General features: G+C 41.5%; 3 protein-coding genes across 12 annotated transcripts in view; 2 read left to right on the forward strand and 1 right to left on the reverse strand.

Moving 5' to 3' along the window:
* Positions 1 to 273: 273 nt before the first annotated feature.
* Fpgs1 (Folylpolyglutamate synthase 1) lies at positions 274 to 2,672 on the forward strand. 2 transcript variants are annotated; one of them, XM_076899810.1, is made up of 3 exons: positions 274 to 448; positions 677 to 798; positions 878 to 2,672. In XM_076899810.1, the coding sequence occupies exons 1-3, from the start codon at positions 377 to 379 to the stop codon at positions 2,157 to 2,159; spliced, it is 1,476 nt and encodes a 491-aa protein (XP_076755925.1). In that variant the 5' UTR covers positions 274 to 376; the 3' UTR covers positions 2,160 to 2,672. The 2 variants fall into 2 exon arrangements, with proteins under 2 accessions (XP_076755925.1, XP_076755926.1); XM_076899811.1 differs by lacking the exon at positions 274 to 448 and adding an exon at positions 453 to 568.
* Sws (patatin like phospholipase domain containing sws) lies at positions 876 to 9,165 on the reverse strand. 4 transcript variants are annotated; one of them, XM_076899807.1, is made up of 16 exons: positions 8,943 to 9,163; positions 8,384 to 8,785; positions 7,890 to 8,309; positions 7,492 to 7,817; positions 7,070 to 7,424; positions 6,690 to 6,983; positions 6,154 to 6,533; positions 5,894 to 6,062; positions 5,429 to 5,809; positions 5,083 to 5,358; positions 4,817 to 5,003; positions 4,058 to 4,174; positions 3,578 to 3,694; positions 3,161 to 3,481; positions 2,792 to 3,087; positions 876 to 2,620 (listed from the first exon to the last, which is right to left on the reverse strand). In XM_076899807.1, exons 1-16 carry the CDS (start codon positions 8,946 to 8,948, stop codon positions 2,519 to 2,521), a joined length of 4,149 nt encoding a protein of 1,382 aa, XP_076755922.1. In that variant the 5' UTR covers positions 8,949 to 9,163; the 3' UTR covers positions 876 to 2,518. The 4 variants fall into 4 exon arrangements, 3 of the variants coding, with proteins under 3 accessions (XP_076755922.1, XP_076755924.1, XP_076755923.1); XM_076899809.1 differs by lacking the exon at positions 4,058 to 4,174; XM_076899808.1 differs by lacking the exon at positions 3,578 to 3,694.
* A 442-nt stretch (positions 9,166 to 9,607) lies between these two features.
* Cip4 (formin-binding protein 1-like Cip4) overlaps positions 9,608 to 24,160 on the forward strand; it is a 30,172-nt gene continuing 15,619 nt past the window's right edge. For all 6 annotated transcript variants that reach the window (XM_076899874.1, XM_076899877.1, XM_076899878.1 and 3 more), the window contains exon 1: positions 9,608 to 9,848. In XM_076899874.1, the coding sequence (XP_076755989.1) occupies positions 9,825 to 9,848 (24 nt within the window). In that variant the 5' untranslated portion in view covers positions 9,608 to 9,824. The remainder of the gene's footprint in view (positions 9,849 to 24,160) is intronic.

Consider the following 24,160-nt stretch of genomic DNA (forward strand, 5'->3'; position numbering starts at 1 on the left):
ATGATACTGTACGGAATTATATAAAAGTTTATTTTTAAACAAGTTGAACGATTTTCAATACAGGTAAATGATAATCAACAATTATTATTCGAACAAATGTTTCGAATATTATTGCAACAATAGAAGAATTGTCGCTTCCTTAATTCAAAACATTCCGTGTTAAAGGTATCGATACTGCGGCGGTCACACGATTCATGGTTACATTCGTGCGCAATATCTGACGCGCAGGTAGCAGAGTGGGAGAACGTTACGCGCTAATGTTATCGATTACAGTTATGAATGACCAATTGTGATCGGTGCACGTGTAATCTCGTGTCGAATATTTTTGCTATTTTTCTAACTATTTTCTAGATGATTATGTAATAAATGATACTGGATGTACGTTTTATGCATTAAGATAATGCGAAATATTGTACAACGCTACATTTGCACAGTTGAAAATTATGAGGTAATGTTGTACGGTATTTACTACTTAATATAAATTCATATTTATAGTGAAGTTGTTAGGTTTATATTACATATAATTATGGAACACAAATGTAACGATTATTATGATAATACGTATAAGGTATAATACAAATTATTCTACAATTTACATTAAATGAATGAAGTTATTAAAAGGGATGAGGGATCGTCAGGATTGTTTGTATTATGTATATTCATATATATTTTATAGAGTGCTATAAAAACATTGTATGGCCTACAAAGCAACAGTAACTACTTACAAGTAACAACAAACACTAATTCAGGTGCAAATACTGCAAATAAATTATTTAATACAAAAAAGTATTTATTTCGGTAATTTCTTTTTTTATGTTGCATTGAATAAATAATGTAATATACTGTCAAGATGATTTGATTAATGTGATTTTCACAGGTCTGGTATTACGCTTAAAAAGTTGGATACATTATCGGTTATACATGTGGCAGGTACAAAAGGAAAAGGTTCTGCTTGTGCATATACAGAGTCTATTTTACGCGAACATGGCTTTAAAACAGGATTCTTCAGTTCTCCACACTTGGTTACTGTGAGAGAACGTATAAGGATAAATGGACAACCCATAAGCGAATTGCAATTTACCGAACACTTTTGGAAACTATACAAGAAACTAGACAATACGAAAGAGAATGAATCTGATATGCCTCATTATTTTAAATTTCTTACTATTCTTATGTTTAATATATTTCTAGATGAAAATGTTGATGTTGCTATAATTGAAGTTGGAATTGGTGGCTTATATGATTCCACGAATATTGTAAGAAAGCCTGCATGCATAGGTATAACTAGTTTAAGACTAGAACATACCGCTTTATTAGGCAATACTCTTGAAGATATTGCTTATCAGAAATCTGGAATTTTCAAGCCAGACACCATTGCATTTTCTGTTCCACAATTACCTCAAGCAATGTGTGTATTAGAGAAAAGAGCAGTTGAAACTAAATGCAAATTACATGTTATTCCTTCATTCGATGAGTATAAATGGGAAAATCTTTCAGCTGCTTCAGAATTAAGAAATAAAATAAAGCAACAAAACGCGTCTTTAGCTATTCAAATGTCTACTGAATGGATACGATCTAGAGCAAATAAATGGTCAACTGGTTCTCCAATAACCGTGTCTAAAGATAAAATTGTAAAAGGTTTGTTACTTTGTAAATGGCCAGGTCGAATGCAGTGTTTAAGAAGTAGCATTGGTAGCTTTTTCTTAGATGGTGCACATACAATTGAAAGTATGGAATCTTGTATTTCCTGGTTCATTGATGTAAGTAATAGAAGCAAAGGGAACAAAATTCTTATTTTTAATACATCGGGCACTCGAGACCCAACTAAACTACTTTTACCTTTAAAATCATTACAATTTGATAAGGCATATTTTGTGCCAAATTTTGCTGGAGTTGAAAGTCTGGATGACGAAACGAATTGTATATCAATGGACGAGCAAAAAACGAAGTGTGAAATGAATTCTAAAATATGGGGAACAAATTCAGTTGTTGCAAACAGTGTTTTTGAAGTTTTACAAGATATAAGAAATACCTCACAGCAGAAAAATAATCGTAACAGTAGTGAAAATAATCAAATACTTGTTACGGGATCCTTACATTTGATAGGTGCAGTACTTGCCGTTTTAGATCCGCATTTGACAATGAAAACACAATTTTGACGTTCACTTTCAAAAATTGAGATTACGTGCGATATATTTATAAAATTTACAACAAAAACAGATTTTATATAAACAATAGAATCGTATATTTAGTAACTATATTAACAACTGTATCAACTCATAACGATACAGTAATGAAATATTGCATTGTTATCTTGATGGTAATCGTGAAGTACTTACTAGTACCTTTTTCTAACAATTTTTTTGTACTTCCGTATAAATATATTTATCATAAAACTACGTGAAATTGTAAAGTTATAATAATTTGTACATGTGACAAGTGAGTGTTACAGATAATGTTTATGTATCGTGAGATACAGAAAATGTGTCATGTTAAAATAAGAGTTGGAAAAAAATGCTTAAAATATTTTTGTATGATAGTCTAATTCCGATTCAGCTTCCGTGTCAGATAAACTTAAGGAAACACCAGTTCTGCGTCGTAAACGACTTTCATCGGGACTCTGAAATACATAAGTTGTTAATGAAATAACATTTGATATTTCGTTTTAGAAACGCGTGTATGATTTCCATGAAACGTTCAATTCCTGATACCACGTGTATCATTTTGTTGATGTACTTGATAAAATAATATTCCAGAAAATCTATTACTCGAAAAAAATGGAGGCCAATACCTGATCTAGAATACCGGCAGTGGGTTCAGAAGCATAACCTACTTCTTGTGCATCTTCTTCCAAATCTGCTTCGTATTCCTCCAATTCATCCGTATCTGAATCAATCTCCAGATCTACGTATCTACTTCCTCTGGAGACTTTGCATACCATTTGAGCTAAGTCTGTGAAGGTATACGAGGATACGGATTGTTGATTCGCCGCTTGATTTTTTGCTCGCAACGCGCGAGCATTTTCTCTATCGGCATTAAATCGTGGTAAAACTCCGGCTTTTAATTGTCCTTCGAAATAACTCTTCCCTACGAAAATTACATTTCGTATAGCTCATCTTTGCCTGTAACACTTAGATTTAAATGCAAATATAATAATTACCATGTTGGTACCCGACATCCTTGATTTCGTCAAAATTAGCGAACTGAAGAGTTTTATATTTATCTATCGGTGGTCTGATGTATTCGCAGTAATCCGAGTTTTTAACTTCTTCCAGTTGCCGCACACAACTCACATACGCCAATCTTGATTGTATGTCGGGTAAATTTGGAACTTTGACAGGTGTTGCGAAAGGATTCCATCGTTTCCATAGTAACCACCAACCAGATAAAGAATCACCGTAATTCGTTAAATCCGTATCGTCTTGTGACCCAACATCAATAGCCAAAATATGATGCGCTCCTTGTCTCAACATTTCGTCAGCTTAAACAGATAGTTTATAAAGCCATATGTTGGAAATCCTTTATGCATTGAATAGATTGTAACTATGATAAGATAAACAATACAGGTTTAAGATACCTGGCACGTTATTAACATAACACCCATCGACCAAAAGATGCCCGTCAAGAGGGTCGCAAATAGGAGGAAAGACCCCCGCAATGGTCATACTGGCTCGAATGTATCTCCATAGTAAACCTGAGTTGACTTAGCTATTCAGAATTTGACAAATGCATCTTTTATCAACGGGAGTGAGCTTCATACCATTTTTGAGTTCGCATTGCGTTTTCTTTTTTTAAACAAATTTAGAACTTCGTATCAATGGAAGGTACTAACTGTAAAATCCATTGATATGAAGTTCTTTTTAATGTCCAGGTAATTTTACAAAAATTAAAAAACGTTATAAATAAATATTCTCATCCGAGACTGTTTATACGTTTAACTCGATGCATCTTTTCAACATGTGTATGTATGGATACACATGTGTAGATACATATATATGCAAACACTACATTCTCTAGTTAAATGCGAGGCAATTTTTGAATGTAACACTTAAATTACCTGGAAGGTTATTGACGTACCCGCCGTCGAGCAGGAGATGGCCGTCAACTGGGTCACACATGGGTGGCATATAACCAGACAAAGACATCGAAGCTCGAATGTACCGCCACAGCGATCCTAAACACGACGAATTAATTATTTCTTAAATGTATGCTTGTACATTTTTTCTGTACTTTCTTTATATTCTTCTATAAAAGACAGAATATACCCTAAAGCAAGTATCGGTAACTTTAAGATTCTCTTTTTAATAACATATAAAAAGACTATATATTCTTTGTATCGAATTTTCGAACGACAAATAATATTAGACATTCTTTTATAAACCATATAAAACGGAGAGTACGTCATTATAGTGTTCACCCAGGAAGCTCACTCCCGCTGTTCAAGCTTACTTCTACGTAATGTTCTAAAGTCACGTTTATTTAAATTTTAAAAAAATATCGGTTAGAAGCATATCTACGAGCCCTACAAATCTCACCAAAACAGCGAGAGAGTTTCCAGTTAGTTGAATCTAAAGAATTTACAATTTTACTCTCTCTCTCTCTCCCCCTCATTCCCTCCCTCTCTCTCTCTCTCTCTCTCTCTCTCTCTCTCTCTCTCCCTCATTGCCTCCCCCTCTCTCTCTCTCTGTATGTGTACGTGTGTATATGCATGCATATGTGCGTGTATGTAAGCATGTGTAATTATACTTTATCAAAGGAAACTGGAAACTATCGGTGCTTCAAATAAATATTAGATTATTTTCATTTATATACAGACCGTGCGTATGCGTACGCATGCAAGAATCAGTGATGTCTGTAGTTATCGTAAAGTAAGGCAACCATAAATCTTCTATGTACGTATCCCCAAATGTTGCTTGAATGGTATTATTAAAATCTTTTCCAGAAAACATCGATGTTACTGGATACGTTAAGTCCATGATCTGTCTCCACCACTGTGTCATTTTCTATCGAGAAAAATATTTGTCCGCTGTGAGGAAAAAATAGTGACAATGAAGAAAACGATATCAATTTTTCAATATTTACCTTAGACCATTCACGAGCTTTTTGCGTTGTTGTTGTTATATTTTTTTCCATACACCATAGAGCGCCCATAAATGCTCCAATGCTAACTCCACCGACCATGTCTATAGGTATACCGGCTTCGATAACTGCTTTAAGCATCCCTACATGGGCTGCACCTCTAGCACCCCCACCTCCAAGCACGAGTCCAACTGACGTTCCAGTTAACCAACGAGCTAGTCTACTAAAGTCGCTATGTACATTTGGTTCGGACATCAAAACTTTGGAATACAGTTCATTCTAAAAAAAAAGAGAATGGTTAAATTGCAGTATTGTACGTCTGTGATATATCTATATTATTATATCTTACAATTCTATATTGAGATCTTCTTGTGAACATTCGTTTAGGACACTGAATATGATGATGACTAGAAACCCAAGACCTCATGTTTAGCCACTGCACTGTATTTGTAGGTGGTTGTCCGCTTTGTTCTTTGTGCAAGAGCACTAATTCTTTTTGTGTTCTCATTACTAAACGTTCAACTTCGCGTTCAGTTCTGCCTATAGAAGGAGGCTTGTCGCCCAGACCCACAATAAGAATACAGTCAGCTTGACGGACACATCGTTGCGTCCACAATGTATACGTTGGATCGCATTGGTACAATGAAATTCGATGTTGATCCTCTTGCTGTGCAAGCCATGACGTTAAACGGTACTCATTTGCAGGTTCCATAATGGTACTACCTAATGTCTATTAATGAAAAAAAATTTTTTATACACTTTTATAGCTTTTAATGAAACTAAAAAAGTGTTTCTTGTAATATTATTCGCTTACTTTACGGACAACCTCAGAAGTGACGCGTAAACATGGTCCAATAGCGCATAACGAATGATAAAGTTCATACGTAAATGCGGTTAACGGCACATCGTCTGATACTGGAACTATTGCAACAGTTGAGAAATTTACTTGAGCTGGTCTTGCATCAACTGTTGCAGCGGCCCGTCTATAATTCACGTATTTATGTAAGGAGAATTTGAATTTACATAAAAAAGAAATTGTATATAAATAATGAATAGAGTTTTCTAGCTGCGTACTGTGTATCGCTACTGCCATTCTTCGTGTGCGCTTGTTGCCAAGTGCCAAGTATACGATGTCCAAGCAAATTTATTAGCCTTGTAACAACTATCGGAAATCGAAGTTTTATAACATTAAACAGTCCTTCGGGAAGTTTTGCCAGTTCAGAGTCTCGTACAGCCATTACTGTCGTCGATCGTGGAGTTTGCGTCACCATTTCTACGATACCTACTAGATCACCTTTACCATATTCGGCGACAAGCTCTTTTTTCCCATTTTTATATGTAATTACTGACCGAAGTCGGCCACTTAGTACAATAAATGTTGAATCTGACTCATCTCCTTGTCGATATACTGCTCTTCCACTTTCGAGAAATAGCCAATCAAGAGCGAAATCGACCTTTTAAAAAATACAAAATCAATAACTAGTGTTAATTTATAAATAAATTAACCGATTGATTGGAGTGAAAGACTTCGTTCGTTATTCTGAAAAGATACTAGACAATGATTTCTTATGGTTTTTCCCTCCAATCTTTAAGTGATGCAGTATTCATACTTGTCTCACGAAAGGACTAAGTCTCCGAACAACCGAATTAGCGACGTGTAACACAACAGTAGGTTGTTCTCGCATAATAGCGAAAAATGTTGGTTTACTAAGAAGTGCTATACGACTAGGATGCTTCGCTCGAATAGTATAAAAAGAAGGTTCTCCCGTTAATACAGCTAAACCTCCAACGATTTCACCTTGATAAGCGCTAAACATGTGAACCTCTTGACTTGCATCTCTACCTTCTGAAACGCGTTGACTAACTATTAATGAACCAGACACAACATATACAAGCGCAACATCCTGGAAAGGTGGAAAAAAAGGTACTTGTAAAAATATGCGAACCACTTTTACAAATAATATAATGATGATATTAAAAGAATTCAAACCTTATGAGATTCTTCCTTCATTAAATAGGTCCCAGCTGGTACTTCTCTAATTTGAACTTTACCATCTTTGAGTATTGAATCATCTTCTAAACCAAGTTCCTTAACAAAAGCTTCTGTAGCTATCTGCACAAAGTGTGCTTCGTCCAATTGTTGTTGAGCTGGTTCGATAGTAGTAGACCGTTTCTTACTTGGGTATGAATTTCCTGTATGTATCACATCTGGATGTGATCCTTGTTGCTGTATTGCAGGTGAAAAATTTGACCAATGAGAATCGCATTCTGGCACCATATCTGCTGCACTCTGACCTGATTGTGGACTTAAATTTTGATTCTTCCAATCAAGATTTGCTTTTGGCCTATCACAAGACAAACATCAATAACAATATATCTTTTGTTTCGGATGGTATTTTCTTTTAAACTTACCGTCGACTTATAACAATAGGTACACTTTGGTGGCTACTTAATGTAGAAATATCGCGATGAGACGTTTCGCTTCCGTCGTGTTCTGACGAAACAGCCGCAGGTGTGTATGACTGATTTTCTATATTTTGAGTTGAAAAGTTTTCTTTAGTTCTTGATCTAACCGGAGATCCAGAAAATGGACTTTGTTTCTTTTTATGTGATCCTTGATTAACTAGTTCTGCGGACAATCCAAGATATTGATGTAAAGCAGTGAAAGTGACTCTTTGAAGACGGACCATAATGACCTGGATAACTCGAACAAATGCATCAGGATGATCTTGAAAAACCTAGAAGGTATAAATAAGATAGTAGGAATAATTTTCAATTTGTCCTAATTCATGCTGGTAACTAGATTATACCTCTTGAAATGCTTTCATTGGTAACTTGACTACAATGGAATCCTCCATAGTTCTGGCAGATACAGTTTTATAGGTACTTGTATGCCCAGTAAGTACATCTGTAAAGCTAAGAAGACTAGTCACCGATTCTCCCGTTTTTACTAGCTTTAACGATATTTGAGAATTATCAGGCCCTGTGATGTAAACATTAACTAAGCCTTGCTGCACAATAAATAAATTTTCATCGGGATCTCCAATTTTAAATAAAGTACATCCAGCAGGTAAATTCATAATCTCTGTATGTTTGCATAGTTTTAAAAATACAGGCTTCTCAAAATGACCAAACACTCTAATACTTTGCAACATATACAAAGCATCTGGTGGTACTTTCTCTCCAGGACCTAAGTCTTCTTCTAAGTATTCTGCTGGTGGTTCTAAAACCTATTGCAATACCGGAATATAGCAATGAGCATGTAATAAAAACAAGGAGAAACTTAACACAATTTTGTACAAACTTTTAATTGTTGCGGTGCTGTTTCTTTTTTAAGTTGCAAAAGTCTTCGAGCAAACCTCATAACAGCTTTCCGTTTCTTTCCTTGTCCAGTCGCGTGTACTTGTCCACTGATGGACTTTACTTTGCGTAACATTTTTCTTCCATAAAAAAGTACCTTGTCTCTTTTTCTGAACCTGGGCTTGCCTGTACCTACCCCGACAAATTCTTTTACTTCTGGAAGAAATTCTTTGTTCTTCCATTTTCGTAAAATAATTATTGATGCAACCAATAATATAACAAGAGTCGATATTATTGCAATAAACAAGGTTTTTGATATTTTGTATTCTGCTATTAATTTTCCAATCCATCTTGAGGAAATGTAAGATCCTAAACTTTCATTATATTTATTGAACAAATCCACTACCTAGAAAGAGTAACAAAGTGTTAATGATAGTTAATGTTATTTTCCATTACTGTAGAAAAACATGTATATAAATACGTATTATCTACAACAGCAAATAGATAAAATATAAAAAGGTATCGTAATAGAAATATATATATATATATATAACAAATACAACCTCCATAGTGGGTATTCATTTCTTCCATCAGAGTGTAGTCAAATTCTGAACAAAGAATGTGCGTGTCACAAACTCATAAACTCGATGGAATGACCACGCTGATAAATTAAAACAATGTACTTGTCCTGACACAAAAAATTACTTATCTAACCAAACACTGAACTAATGACCTTTGATACTTCGCTTGAGTCACCCAGCGCCATTTTAGTCGTACTTGCAAGTTTGCAACTTACAAATCAATCGCTTCACTCTTGCATTTGTGTACACCTATTTCCAAATATTTTTAAAGTGAAAATCGTTTTCACACACGATATAGAGATTTCCTGTTTCATCTATAACCGTATTAAATTAGACAACATTTGATTTGAAATCTTGTTTTATTACTGACGATGACAAATACATATCGCATGAATATTTTAGTCTTTCGAGAGATAAGTACACGTGAATGGTAACAATTTGAATTTTTTAATTGTTAATCTAGTTCTTAGCGAATGCTGTTCAACGTTAATTGTTGCTATTGTTTTGCGCGTAGATTTCAAGTGATATTCGAAATCTACCCGCCAATATCCATCATTCGATCGACCAGTGACAGAGCGTTTCCCCACTTAAGATCAGTTTACGCGAGAAAACGTCGGCAGAGCGCGCTACGGCAGAATTCCGGGCGGTTTTTGATGGACAGTTGGGTCCGGCCAGTCAGTGGTTACGGGCCGACATGTTGGAGATGTTTCTTCAGTGATTGTGCGCGGTGAATCTGACGCGTGATTTTTCATGCGTTTTTAGTGCGTGTTCGAAATATAAGAGGTGTTCCTGGATCGCGACGCTACATGTGAAGTGTCGAGTGGGACGAGCCCGCTTGTGCCTGGTTTACCCGGCCCAGCAAACATGAGCTGGGGTACAGAGCTCTGGGTAAGTCTACTCGAGTCCGTTTCCTTCTCTGTCTATCTGTATTTCATCTCTTTCGTTCGTCCGCGATACACGCGTTAACGACAAGGCCGGATAGTATGCGCGTCGAACAGTATCGGATGCTGACCCGTTGTTTTCGCCAACGCCGTTAACAACAATATCCCCGAAAACCAGTTCACGGTGACAAACCACTCACGAGAGTTTTGCCTTTGCGGTTGCTAGCCGCGGGCGACGTTCTTCTCTCCTTTGGTATATCCTCCCCTCCTTTCTCACCATACTCAACCCGGGTACGTACGTGTACTCATCGCTGTGCTCCTTCGCTTCCTTTCTCATGAAATCTTCGATGAATACCGGTGTGACGGTATGACAGTAACTGTCATCTTACCGCGACACAAACTTGCTCGGCTAACAGTAATGCGCGTGCGGATTGTTTTTTCCCCGATTCGTACCATTTTTCACGCTGCATTTCCTCTACTCCTATGAAAGTATCCGCGGTGCTGTTACTAGCAAATTTTACCAAATATTCGATTGAAACTCTCAGGAAGCCACAAACGTGGTACAGCGATACTTGGACGTGAACTTGTAGTGATTCCAGCAGGCAGGTGCACCTCGCTATTGCCCGAAATTTTCTATCGCTCAGATTTAACGAGTGATCATTGAATGATTTGTTTCTTGGAAATAGTCGTCCCCTATCGCCACTGTGATCTTACGCGTTCACTGTTTTCTTCCCCGTGTTTCACAATAGAATTTACGCGCATTTACGTTTGTATGCATAGGATTGAGAATCGTGCCACTCAGGTTCGTCATCTTCCTTACTTTCTGTTCTCTATAAATAATTCATTAGCGCATTCCAAGTAGTCTTTTTTCTTTTTCTTTTTTTCTGTCACGGTCTCTCTCGCTTATACAGGTTCAGAGATCGATGAATTTCTCACTATTCAATCTTTGCACAACGGTCAGTGAAAAGAAATAACGTGTTCTATAAGCATTTAGATTATTATTCGTTTATACATAATGCTCTTGGCTCTCCTTATACTGGTCGCGTTATTGATGTCCCAGGATCGAAGGATCCGTAGTCGAGGAGTCATGAATATTAAATTCGCTTAACTTCTTAAAGCTATAAACCAATACGGTCAAAACCTGCGAAAATGTTTACGCGTGCGCAGAGTAACGGTTATTTTCGTTACACAATGTTGCAGCTGAGGAATACGTGTATGTAATGCGGGACGCGTGAAATGTTCCGTGATAACCTTACTTTTCAGAATTGTATTAACCTACAAGGTTATCGCGACTTTCATTTCGGTACACGATCCATCGATATTTAGGCCGATCTCCTGAACCTCTCGATAGGAAAGCAGCATTCGATTCTATTTATCATTCGCGTATTACAATTCATTGACGGTCTACTCGTATTCCCTCGTGAATCATGATACAGGACGCGTTCGTGTTTAACCGCTAACGGCCGCCCGTGAGCATATGTACACGTACGACACGGGCGTGCCACGCCATGCTCTTGACAGAGAAAGGGAGAATACAGACAGAATTTCGGTTTGAACGTTTCCATGTTTCTTTCTCTTTTAACGATATGCGAACAGGAGTTCGCTAATTAATACGGAATCGACATCGGATGATGGCTGTTTCTATAAATCCAAACTTTCATTTCCTATCGTGAGTTGTTGTGGCATGTGGAAACAATCAAAGGACATCGACGGCACTCGCAAGGTGATACGTGCCTTTGGCGTTGTTTATTTTATGATAAATTATATTGTTTTACAAACTCGTCGATCGATAACGGTTTTCTTTACTCGTACACGCAGGATCAAACATTTGCTCCAGTTATACGCCAGTCTTTGTGTTTACGTCCGATCTAAAGATGACTAATTGTAGTAATCATTTTCCAGGCTGCGCGCATGCATGCGTCCGTACGTACAAGTACATTAATCATAATATTGCCGTTTCTTTGATCGCGTTCACGTCAAAGTGCAGTAAGTGCGAGTTCTTATCGGCTCCTTATGGGAAACAATTAACCAAATCGCGTAACGTCAATTTGTTACGAAGAAACACGATATGCTCTCGCGTATCGCGTTCGTATCGATTCGTGAAGGATTTTCCGAACGATCAATTTTCATTTTTTCGAAAATGTGTAAATGCGTAGTAACTTTAATCGTTTAGTTGGTAATGAACCTTAGATAATCATTGGCTATTTCGATCTGGAATATCGGAATGTCTTTATTGGTTTATCCATTTATCAAGCGATAATGAGATTCTGTACATTTATTTTGCAAGCGATCTCCTTTCAATCGTTGGCGTTTCACTTTATTGTTCCGAGTCCACTAACTTGTAACTGTACTAATATTTTCAGCTACCCGTATCGCGTGAACTTCTGATTAAAGTGCGTTCTTTGTGTATACAAGGTTTTCTAATCATTCTCTTATCTTATAATAAGTAATAAAAAAAATCTCTACCGTTCATCGAACAATTGAAATAATTCCCAACTAGATAAAGACAATGAAAACCACGTGGTAGTTAAAATGGCACTACTATTGGAGATTTGATGCAGATAAAGCAAATTGTTTCCAATGAATATTTAATACGATTCGAATGGATGAATGACAGGCGATACAGGAGCTTCGGTCTCATTTTTTACCTGCTCGGTTTACGGTCCAACCTCGAGTTCGCGGAAAATGGAAGTAAAGCGACGTGGGCGGGAAAAGCGTGAAGGTTACAGGCGCGAGTCACTTTCTCCCTAGTACGACAAAATCAGGAATCACTTTCCACCGTCTCCTCCGCACTTTGAATGACAATCTCTCGACAGAATGACGTAAGAAGATCGCTACTGAATACGTCTTTCAAGCTTTAATTTTTATTCTTTATCCACTCGCGAGTCTTCTAAGTTTACCATTCAAGCTTAAACCTTGAGCGACTGGAAGATTGTTTACTTAACTGATTTAATCAACAATGATTGCACGGTTCGCGTATATTTCCGAGTTTTAGTTTATTTCCATTGTACTGTACATCTCATTATTATACTTTGCTGGCCGTATTCGCGTCGAGATGGATAATCACGGTAATCTTTAGATTAATTTAAGACACTGTAATTAATTACAAGGTTTCGTTCCGCTTATGGAGAATTAAATATACGTTCGTCGGTCGGTGAAACACTTTCGTCATTGATTCGATTTCGTTCGATTACCAATGACGTAAGCTTGGCGAACTGTTTTCGCGTGCTCTTTCGCCAGCCAGTAATCGGTAACGAAGTAAAGAAATCCGCGCACGGACACCACGAGCCATCGATTTCGAGGAATGAGAGCGATTTTATCCACGCTCCCGGGTATTCACTTACGGGTAACTGGTATTTTTCTTTTTTTTTCCACGAGCCACCTTGTGTCTGTTTCGCAGAGAAACGCGAAGTCGTTGTTTCCTTTTCTTCGATTGTCATCCAGTGACGTAGGTTTTGCAAGGTGTGCTGCTCGATGAGCTGTTTCCGCTGAGTAATAAGCGAATAAAAGACGCCGATCGTTTCTTTAACGAATGAACAAATAAAAGAGCCGCGTCGTTGGCGTATTCGCAAAGATCGCCAAGTCGATACGGAAATAATTCGAATTTCAGAAACGCTGCTTAAAATTAACCTCCTTCCATAGATTCACCAGACGATCCTTCTCAGAGAAAATGTTCCATCCTGGAGTCGTTTTAATTTATGTGCTACACGAATTGTACATTCACAAGCAATATAAGCACGTTTCGAAAAGTCATACGTGTTATCACGATTAAACGAGAATTTAACATTGTAACTTCAGCGGAAGAAAACGAAGAATGCCATGAGAAAATATTAAAACTTCATTTTTCTCAGCTGTTGAAGAACGTTCGCGTCAGAGAAACCAGCTTAAAGGAGGTATACTCCGAGGTACACTATGTTATACGTACCAGTTTTTAATTGGTAAGGGATTTTAATGTTGCTCGAATTCCTAGCCGATAAAAATTTCAGATACATTGAAGTGTACTCTCTATCGTTCTTTCCGTTCCATTGGAAATCGTATTGGGAATTGGAAATATAAACACACGAGCACGACTTTGTATGCCATCCGATGATTTCACGGCTCGACATTCCTCGCTCGTGTCTCAGCCGGGTAGTAAGGTCAGGTGCGTTTCTCCGTTCGGAGCCGAGGTGCGCCTAAAATGGTACCAACGTCTCGGAGACGACGGCCAGCCGTTTGAGGGCGGTTACGTGTATCGAGAATCGATATCGACGAGCGAGAAAAAAAGGGGAACACCGAGCGCCATTTCTCTCTCCATTTTTTCTATTTTAGAAGGAAAATGTCCGCGGCCATCGGGGTGAAAATTTTCTAGCGGTCAAGTGCCCGCGGAAACCTTTACAGCCAATCTGTCAGGCAACTGGCAAACTGACCATAAATCGTTTAATAACGCGGAACGAAAAACTTGATCGAGCCTCGCACGTGCGTTCTTCGCCGACTTTTATCGGGCGAAATTTTTAAACTTCGCGGAACGATAAGGAACAGCTTCTCTGAAACGACAGCGGAAATGTTTCTGCAAATTATACTTTTGTTACGGAGAGTAACGAATAATTTTTACCGTTTAGTATATTCAGTCAACTGTTGAGAACAATCGAACGCTCCGATACTTGGCGACGAAATTGTTCTCTCGCTAACTCTTTCGTGTACGATGGTACAATCTTTGTACCGCGTCTCTTGCGTGACCTAGTATTCCTATTAAAGTATTTCAATAAAAAAGACAGCGCGTTGTATATCTTATGGTTACAAACACGGAAAAGAGACTAGATCCAACTATTCTTGGATTTAATAGCGTTACTTTGATCCTGTAGTTGAAGAGATTGTTCATTTTTATGAATGCTGTCCAACGGAACGAAGAACACGATCATACCACTGTTTTTTTTAGAAATAGATATGTTTACAGTGTCCGTAGCGGCGCTAGGATAGTTGTGTCGCGTAGAACCGCTAAAAAATTGTTGTATCAACGTGTTCGACGGAGTTAGCAAGGTTTGAATCTCAGCAATTCGAAACCTAAGCGCTTCGACCCGCGTACGCCGCGCGAGTTGTGAAAGAAGCGGGTACGGATCCGCGGACACTCGCCGCAAACGTCGGCGCGCAACCTAGAAAGTTCTCAATGAATTGCTCATAAATGTGAACGGAATGCCAGAAAAGTGAAAGCTGGGATTTATCGAAACTGATGATTCAATTGGGATCGTGGCTGGCGGCGAGTAACGCGAGGCAAATAACGACGCGTAACCAATTATTTGGACGAGGCAATCTTTTCTCGATACCGCGGCCCGCGAATCCGCCGGATATCGTTATCTAGTCCGTTCTTATCGTTTACCTGTGCCGTTGTGTTTTTTCTTCACCAGCCACGGTTATCTTCACGCGACTCCTCTGTAGCCGTCGTGGAGATTTTTCGCGCGGGTTTTCTCTTTACGAGCTTCATCATCCGACTCGTCTCGTTGTTCGCTTGGCTAAATGAAGCGTTCTCGCGAACGAAAACAGGGGCAACTATTTACGCTCGCTGTGATTGTTCTTCTTCGCGGTACTCATCGATGTATATCTGGTCGGCTTGTTGCGTACGATGTGTACGATGCTGTTCGCGATCGCGTTAGCGTTATCTGGATGCACAATAGTGGAGATTATTATCGAACTAATATGCTCGTTGATTGGTCTGAAATAGGAGAGCCGACAACAGTGTAACTTTCTAGAATTTAGCGCTCGATTTATCCTTAAAAATCGTAAACGGAAACCGCTCCGTTTCGTGGATAACAATCTTGCCGTGCCGCAAATTTCGAGTCTAAATGTAATAATCAGAAGCAACGAATTCGATCGTAACATTTTTCCAAGTATCGAGACAAGACTCCGAACGTAACGAAGGCAGGTCGATGCTTGATTGTAATCAAAGCGAAGATACATATAGACTACGTGTTCGTATCGTTACTTTTCTGTTAATAGCGATGAGGCAACGTTGATACGATTACTAACTGCGAACAGATAAGAGAAAAGTTGTTTATAGTTAAGGTGCAGAGTCATTCGCCACGGTTTCATGGTTGCACAATGGGATCCATGAATTCGAAATTTAAAGCGGCGTGGACTCGCGGTTCCCACGTCCCATGGACACGACCGGTAAGCCAGCCCCTTCGAGCACGGGTGAAGGAGGAAGATGTTTGCATGATTACATGCTTTGTGTCTCACCCCGTGTCCAGGAATTCTCATAAGTAGACTGCGCGCGTTTATGGGAAATTGAAGTCTGCATTAAAGTACAAACTGCGTTTTCAAATGTCTAAAGTATCCAAAGTATTCATTTTTCTTTAAACCTGATTTGTTCACCGATCTGTAGTCGAAGATATTGTCAAAGAACCTGAATTTCTCACGCGAGATTTGCGATACATTATAAATCTGGGGACATCAACGAGGATGTTATAAATAGGGACGCCTTTAAACTCGTTCATCCTTCCATGATTCACTTCTACCCTCGCAGCCCGTTTTTTTCCTTCGACTCTTCGCCTTTTTCACGTCGCTTATATTCTTTTAACCATTATACTAGCTTCTTTATTGCATTCTCGCGTCGCTTTTTTCGACTCGATGGCCCCCTCCCCGTTTCTGTCATGTGCCTACGTGCCTCGTGGATATGTTCCGGGTATTTAAAGAATTCTTCAAATGTTAGAGCAGTTTCGCGGTAACGGTTCTCAAGCGATGGTATTGCGACGTAGTTTGTCGCAGATTTCTAGTTTCTTTCTTTTCCGTTTCCTAATTGCAAGGAAAAACAAACGGTCGTTAAAAGGACTCCCAGCTCCACGGAGCTTACGTATGAAACCGCACTTAGCTCTCAGACCACTTCCTCCGATCCGGTAGCAGAATTGTATCGTGCAGCTGTACACCAAACGTATCTGCCTTTTCTTCCATTATTTCTCAATTGCATCGTCATCGCGCGAGCTCGAATTTTATCGCAAGAAACGTGTCAAGTTCTGTATTTACCTCAGTCCGTGGAACTCTACGTTCTCGGTAGTCGATCGTACGGTTGCCACGCATTAGGCTGCGGTCTGCGTATGAAATTGCTGGTTTAGGCTGGTCGAGTTCTCGGCGCGATCCAGAGGCCTCTTTCTCGTTCCGGTGCGCGGCGTTCCGTGCGATCGCGCGTCGCTCGTTATCCAAGCCGCCGGTTCTCGTCCATAGAATTTCGAATTAATACGAGGAGAGGGTTCAGGTTCGGGTGCCCAGGAGAGGTGGGGTTGAACGGGTCCCGCGGTGCTCGCGAGAGGATCCGGTTCGCGGTGGCGAAGAAAAATCTCCGTGATTCTGGCACGACTGCTCCCTCTCGAGGAGTCGCTCCTTCTTCTCTCCTTAACCAGCGTGTCCCTTTTGCAGCCGGTTTTCGCCGTGACGTTGCTATATACCTACCGACAGCGGGGGTTTTTTTTTTTTTTTTTTTTTTCATCGCAGAACACGCGTGTCGAGGTCGTTCTCAGTGAGATGCCGTCCGCTGGGGAACCTGTATATACTCGAATTTTTTACCATTCCCCTCCGAAAATTCACATCGTTTAATCGTCCGCGACCTCTCAAATATTTCTCTCGCTAATCGTAGAAAATATTACGATCGATTACATATCTCATTGACTATACGAATAGCACGGCTGATACACCAGTCTAACGGTATATACCAATAACCATGACCATAACGGTATAAAATAAAATTCGTAAAACGTTAAAAAAAATCGCAGCGACTCCCAGAGGGTTAATCACACGAGTATCCTCTTTTCTTTTTCCTCAAATTAATCTTTCCTCCTAGAGTCGGCCTGCAATTCCCTTTTCCGTTGGGGATAATACTGCATTTCTGCTCGGCAGTTTCGGTGTTAAACCACAAAGTCGTGAGCTCTTTGTTACGTCCTCCCGGTATGTACGATGAATGAGCCTCCTATCCCGCTAGACGGGCAACCGGTCGTACCTGCGCGGCTAATTAACTGCGGTGCAATCGAATCGAAGCGAAAAATTTCATTCATCATACCGTGAACCGTTCGGAGAGAACCCCTGCGTGCCTCGGAAGCGAGCCTTTCCGCGCTTCGCGGTGCCGTTCAACTTCTGGCCAAACGATATTGCGAAGAAATGAAATTCAAAGAGTGAGAGAGGGAGAGAGAGAGAGAGAGGGGGGGGGGGGAAGAAAGAAGTTGTCCACGTATCCAGCCGAGTCCACGCCGAATATTTCTCCGCGGAGGCACGTATTTTTGCCCACGTAGAGGCGCGAAGCCACCACGCGCGGCCGGTGCGTGTGCGTGGACCAAGAGGGGAAGAGAGTGCTCGCGAACTTGCCCCGCCCACGCATTGCGCCAAATCTCTATAAATACCGTGGAGGCGAGAGAGTGCGTTTATATACGCGTACACAACTCGCTTCGTGTAAGTACGATAGCCTGGAGAAAGAGATAGAGAGCCAGAGAGAAAGGGAGGCTCTAAAAACGTTACTTTCCAGTATATTCGCAGTGAAGAATTTAAACGTTGACCGATCGGATCCCGTAGAGGCGTCATACGCTACCTTAAATGTTTCGCGAGACGGAGGCGGACACGTTTTTCCCATCCTCTTCTTTATCGACCGCTAGAGTGCCTCTACGCGACATCTTTTTGCGGAGCAGCGTCGCAAACTAATAGCAGTTTTTAACGGTTTTACCTATCGTACACCTCCATCCTGTCAATGTGTACTTAACGCGCAAACGAACAACTAATTGCCTGTCTAATCTGTTTCGTACTGCAAAGCCTTAAGAAAACCTCGTAGCGATATCCGCTGGGTCACGTGATCGGTGAGGTAGTTAAACAATCGCGATAAGAGACTTTCCAGATTTTCGGCTTTTTCCATACTCCATCACGCCCATCGGACTATTAATAATTCTTCCTTCGCGAGCATAATAATAATTGCACGTAGATAGTCCGTTCGTCGTGACTATCGGTAGCCCGAGAGGCGAAGTTAATTTATGCAGCCCGTTTCGTCGCCGGCTTACCCACTTCGGGAATCAATAATCCGGTATCTAAATGAAATTCTGCGACAGAGCAGGGCCAGGCTTTTCTCATTAGCCAGTCAGCCAATCGGGAGTAGACCGAAATCGTCGTTCTCCGGGATTGTACTCGAAACCACCGGAGTGCCGGGGAGAATCGTGTACACGCGTCGATTAAAGCTGACGTCGTGCTCATGCTTCGCTCGTCCGTCGTACGGTCTCCTCTGCGGCTCGATCGATAGATGCAAAAGCAAACCGCGCCTCTTTGCTCCTGCTAAGAACCGCAGACGAATTATTTTGTTACCTCGCTTAGGGTTTATATCGTTTAACCGTTCGGTCCGTTTCCTGGGACTGCAGTTGACGCGCGAAATACCGGACTATCGATTGGACAGATTCCCCCGGAGGAGATGTCGAAGATCGCGTCCACCGTCTGGAAACTCTTAATTGGCGTATCGATTTCTAATTGAGACCGCGACTCTTCGCGATTCGTAGGCTCCAAATTTTATGAGGGATCACTCGGCAGATATTCAGCGCGCCGCTCGAGAAACAAGTATCCATCGAGTAGGTATTAGAGCAGAAAGTTGGTAGGACAATCGCGTCCGATAGTCCTAATTAGAATTGTAAAACGAAACGCGACTTAAAAGCTCGTGATCTCCGAGCAGTCCTCTGCTTTGGGATCGGCAGATATACATGCAGGCATGTAAGAATGCAAATACACGTCAGATGGCCAGATAAGGTTAACCTTCGCGTGACTTCCGATAGATTTTGGAGCCGGGCGTTTCGCCCGATCCTCGGCAAACGGTGAACCTCGACATTTGAACGTTTCAAGGATCTCGCGAGCGACTTAGACGGAGCGGAGATTTCGTGAAATCTCGACGGTGGAACGTGTCCAGGTCGGTAGTGTCAGCTTGCAGGCGGCAGTCGTTCACGGCTGGGCCCCGTTACACGGCCAACGCTCGACCGTTCGATTCCTTTTCCGTGCGCCACGCTGTTTCGTAGCTCGTGTTTTGCCTCGTTATCCATGCACGTAACGTGCTCTTACGTAAGCGGTCGAATGTCCGATTTTCGTTCGCGACGACGCTGCCCGTAACGAGCGAAAAATCTCCGTTCTGTCGTTCGCCGCGCGCGAGTACGCCAACGTAGAATCTCTAACCGCCGTGGAACCCGGCGGCGTCCATTAGACTCGCGGCATTAGTTTCTAACTTTGGTGCATAATTATAGCGCGTTACATATTCCGTGTTGCGAGCGTCACGCGTTACGCGCGAGTCTGCTGCCCGGCTAGGATGATGGAGCCGGTTACGATCGGCACGGAACACGGTTGGTTATCGAGTTCTTGCTTAATCCGGCACGTGAGCTGAATTCGTCGGTTTTGTTTTTTTTTATGTCCGCGATCGCGACGTAACGCGTCGAAAGTGTGGCAAGCCGCAAGGTAAAAGGCTAGACGGGGAAAACGTGCTTGAATAACTCTTTAGCGGGACGAGGAGTGTGAATTGAAATTAGGAAGGTAATTGGAGGCAGGAGGACGAGGTAAACGATAATCGGGAGAAGCAGTAAACCAAACGGGAATATTCGAAGTTGTAATTAGCTGAATTAACAATCGTTTCACGTAAAAAACCAAGGTCCATGGGTATAGAATATTCATTGCTGTCTACGTTATTAACATTGTAAACGAGCTCGGATAAACAGATCCGTCTGATCTTTCCACCGTTTGATAGAAGAAATAGTACCTATAGATTTCTATTTCTCCTTCGATATCCGGCTGTTAATTAGAGTACTCGTATTCTTACGTATGCGGTTATATTTTATACGGAATTTGATGTCGAGAAAAGTAGGCTGCTTAAACGAGACAGAAGCGAACGTTTACCAAGAATGCTTATCACTGTAGCATCCTCTGTTCGTATCAAGGAACAGATTACACTATACGGTAGCCTAGCCGAGTATTTCAATGACGTTCCGTTTGCTTTTCTTTCCTGGCGTATGACAAATCGAGTTCTGATTCACGCGATTGTTAATTAAAAAAAGAGATGAAAGATAGGAGGAAGGCAAGATGAATCAGTGTCGGGCACGAATCGCATCGACTCGAGATAACGAGAGCACGACCCCGTTGGCAACGATCAAGCTGTTCTAGGGGAGAGAACGAGCCCCCGAGGGTTCTCGTCGAGGCTTTCGACGACAAGGATTTCGTCCTCTCAAACAGGAAGATACTCAACGACGAATATATAGCGAGCATTTCGTTTACGTTATATTACAGGGAACGTTGTGACGGGAGAAAGTGATCCGTATTTCTAAAAATTCTCCTTAAGTATCACGATGAGGGCATGGTTGAACTTGAAGCATTGGGGTTAACAGTAATTATGTACACACTTTGATCCTCGGCAATTAATTTACATTTAAACTTGACGTCTCTATTTGCAATTCAATGATTTCGAGATTGCGCGAGATCATTATCGAAACGTTCATTCGATCGAGGAGTTCGCCGAAAAATTTGACTCACGCCTGTTATCAAAATACTGTATAGGTATCTTATTTACTCGAAATCTCTCGTACCTTTCCCTTATCGTTGAGTCATTCTTAATTACACAAAGTATTCGCGATTCATTGAAATTGTACGCAATAATTCGAAGCGTATGGACATCGGCAAAGTGCGCTCGAGTTTCCATTAAAATGGCTATCGCGATACGAGAGCGCGGTCCACTCCACGACAATGCCGATCATAGTCGAGTAGTAGTGATGTGGTGAAGTAGAGAGATCGCAAGAGAGAGAGAGAGAGGGGGCAAAAAACGGACAATGAGTCTGAATGACAGAGTGCAGAGGCGATTGCTCGAGTTATCTGGAGAGGGAGAAAAAACAGTGTGAAGGTCTGTCGAGTCATTGACCGCGTCCACCGATAATAACGAAATGTTCCGGTGATTCCGTGCTCAATTAATTCGCGTTGCATAGTTACGATTGTAGTTGCACGGTCGATGTTTGCCGCCGCTCGCCCCGGCTCTCGTCTAGCGTGAAAAACGCTAGACGAGACGCGCGTGGAACGTGTCGTCGGTGCTATTGTCGTCGAAGGGAAAGAACTCTTCTAACGCGGTTGTGTCTGGCACCCGACTCGTCGACACGGCTCGCCTTTTTTCTCGCCCCAAGAACAATCAGCCGCGTTTCTCTTCCGCTTCTTCCGAGTCCCTTTCCGTCTTCCACAGCTACCCCTTTCCATCAATCGTCTTCCGTCGCGGAGCGACGCGACACGGGGACACGTGGAACAGGATTATTCTACTTTCCGAGCGACACTCGTAGAAACGAGAAAACTAGGCGGCCAACGCGATTCCAGAAGGCTTGTCTCATTCGCGTGGGACAATGCTGGATACGATGCGTTACGTTCTTGCTTTCGTAGAGCCGACCGAATGGTCTGTGGGACCATAGTTTGAGTTTATTCAGCTCACTTCGTATGTGCGATGATTAGGTATTTTTGTCACTGCACAATCGCTTCACTTTTCCACGCCCGAATCAGGGTTGAAACTGGAATGCAACGCGTCCTCGACATTCGTTCCGATGAATCGCTCCTGTTTCTGTGCAACGGCACGCGAACTGCAACGATGAATAAGATCCGACGTACGGGAGTTGGTTCTCTTTGAGTAGTAATCGATCACGTTGAACGCCTATAAATAAACTACTCGGCATGCCAGTCATTAGGCGTATTGCTGATAACCTCGATGGAGGTTGTAGAATAATCGGGAAATTGTAACACGTTAGAGGGACAGTTTCAAGTACAGATAGACGTTGCCCCTATTGGCGCTATTTATCGGTCGACCTATTTCCCGCGGATCGACGCGAGAAACCGAACAGTCGTCGGCTTTGTTTTGCTTCCAGCGATGCGAATACAGTAAAGTTCCGATAGTCCGACCGCTGAACGGTTCGATATACCCGGTACCGTGATACGCGCAGCTTCAACCATGAAATCTGCTCCACGAACATCGAGTCCGATGATGTTCGGTAACGAGTACGATAAAGAAAGCGTTACGCGAGACCTTTAACACACCGAAACGTTCCCAGTTTCCTGAATCGTGGACAAAGCTGAGCATCTGCTGCGTTTCTGAAGCCGCGATGTGACTCGAACAGGTGACCTTACGATCGAAGTACTACACGTGAAAGGATTGACGGGGCTTCGTGCGATGTTTGATCAGCTTCGCGGTTTGTTGTATCGTTGCCGTCAATTATTCTCGATCGAGACGAATCGGACGACAGATACGGAGAGACCTTTCTAGTTGGGCTAATCTTGGATAATTCGGTGTCGTCGATGTACTGAATGGGTTCGTATATCGAAGCACCGCTGTATTTTGCTGCGGAGGATTCCAGGAGGCTCGCGTAAGTCGTCGACGAGGACGAATGGGCTTGGCCGCTGTGGGACGCAAGGTCTACGACCTTAACCACAGGAAGAAAAATATTAGCAAACTATAATACATCGGTTAATTACGTCTGTTCTATAGACGTTGGTATAATGGAGCCCTCGGTAGAATAGTTCGCGCGACAATGATCGCTGACAAGCTGAAACGCGCGTATATCACGCGCAACGGACGCATCGGTGGCCTGTGGACAACCTTTGCAAGGAAAGTTGGCTGCTGCGTTCGAGATACTGGTTTTGCTATTATTCAATCGATCTTTATGCATTTCTGCTGTTTAGCTGTCGGTTCGTACCGGTTTCTTTGCGAGTGGTGGGAACAAGTCTGTTTGATTTATCGGACTATAAAAAGGCGAATGAATTCGTGGAAGTCGAGTGGCTGTCTGGCGATTGAAAATAAGTTTCGATCTGTTTTTGCATCCGCTCCGCGCCCTGTCCGTGTACTCGGTGATAATAAGGAGAGAATAAAAGGATTTTACATCGTACAGAATTTAGAAAAAGGGGTTCGCAACTGGAAAGAGAAAGTCTACCTGGACATGGCACGGATTTCTGATAAAGTCGCTAGATTAAACATCGTAATTGAACATCGTACGAGATGTTCTATCTCTGGCCTATCTCTGGTCCACCGCTTGATTTTCAGATAAGTACATTGAAATAGCTGGTTGAATGGGTAAGCGTGGGCGTTCTATCTTTTAGGATTAGAAGATAGAATCGATAGGGTGGTTCGTATCTAGAAACTATCGTATGCACGATGTATCATATTATTTCGACGAACGGTTTCACGACGTTCATGCCTCTTGATAGATCATCTTCAACGAGGAGGAACGATAAGAACCGTCAAACGGCACGGCAAATTTCTCGTTGTGCTCGACGATGAATCGCGATTGGGGCCCTTTGTTCCGTAAAGCCGTCCCTGTCCCGTGATTCGCCTCTCACCAG

Source organism: Xylocopa sonorina, chromosome 8, assembly GCF_050948175.1.
Source record: "Xylocopa sonorina isolate GNS202 chromosome 8, iyXylSono1_principal, whole genome shotgun sequence".
NCBI lineage: Eukaryota > Metazoa > Arthropoda > Insecta > Hymenoptera > Apidae > Xylocopa > Xylocopa sonorina.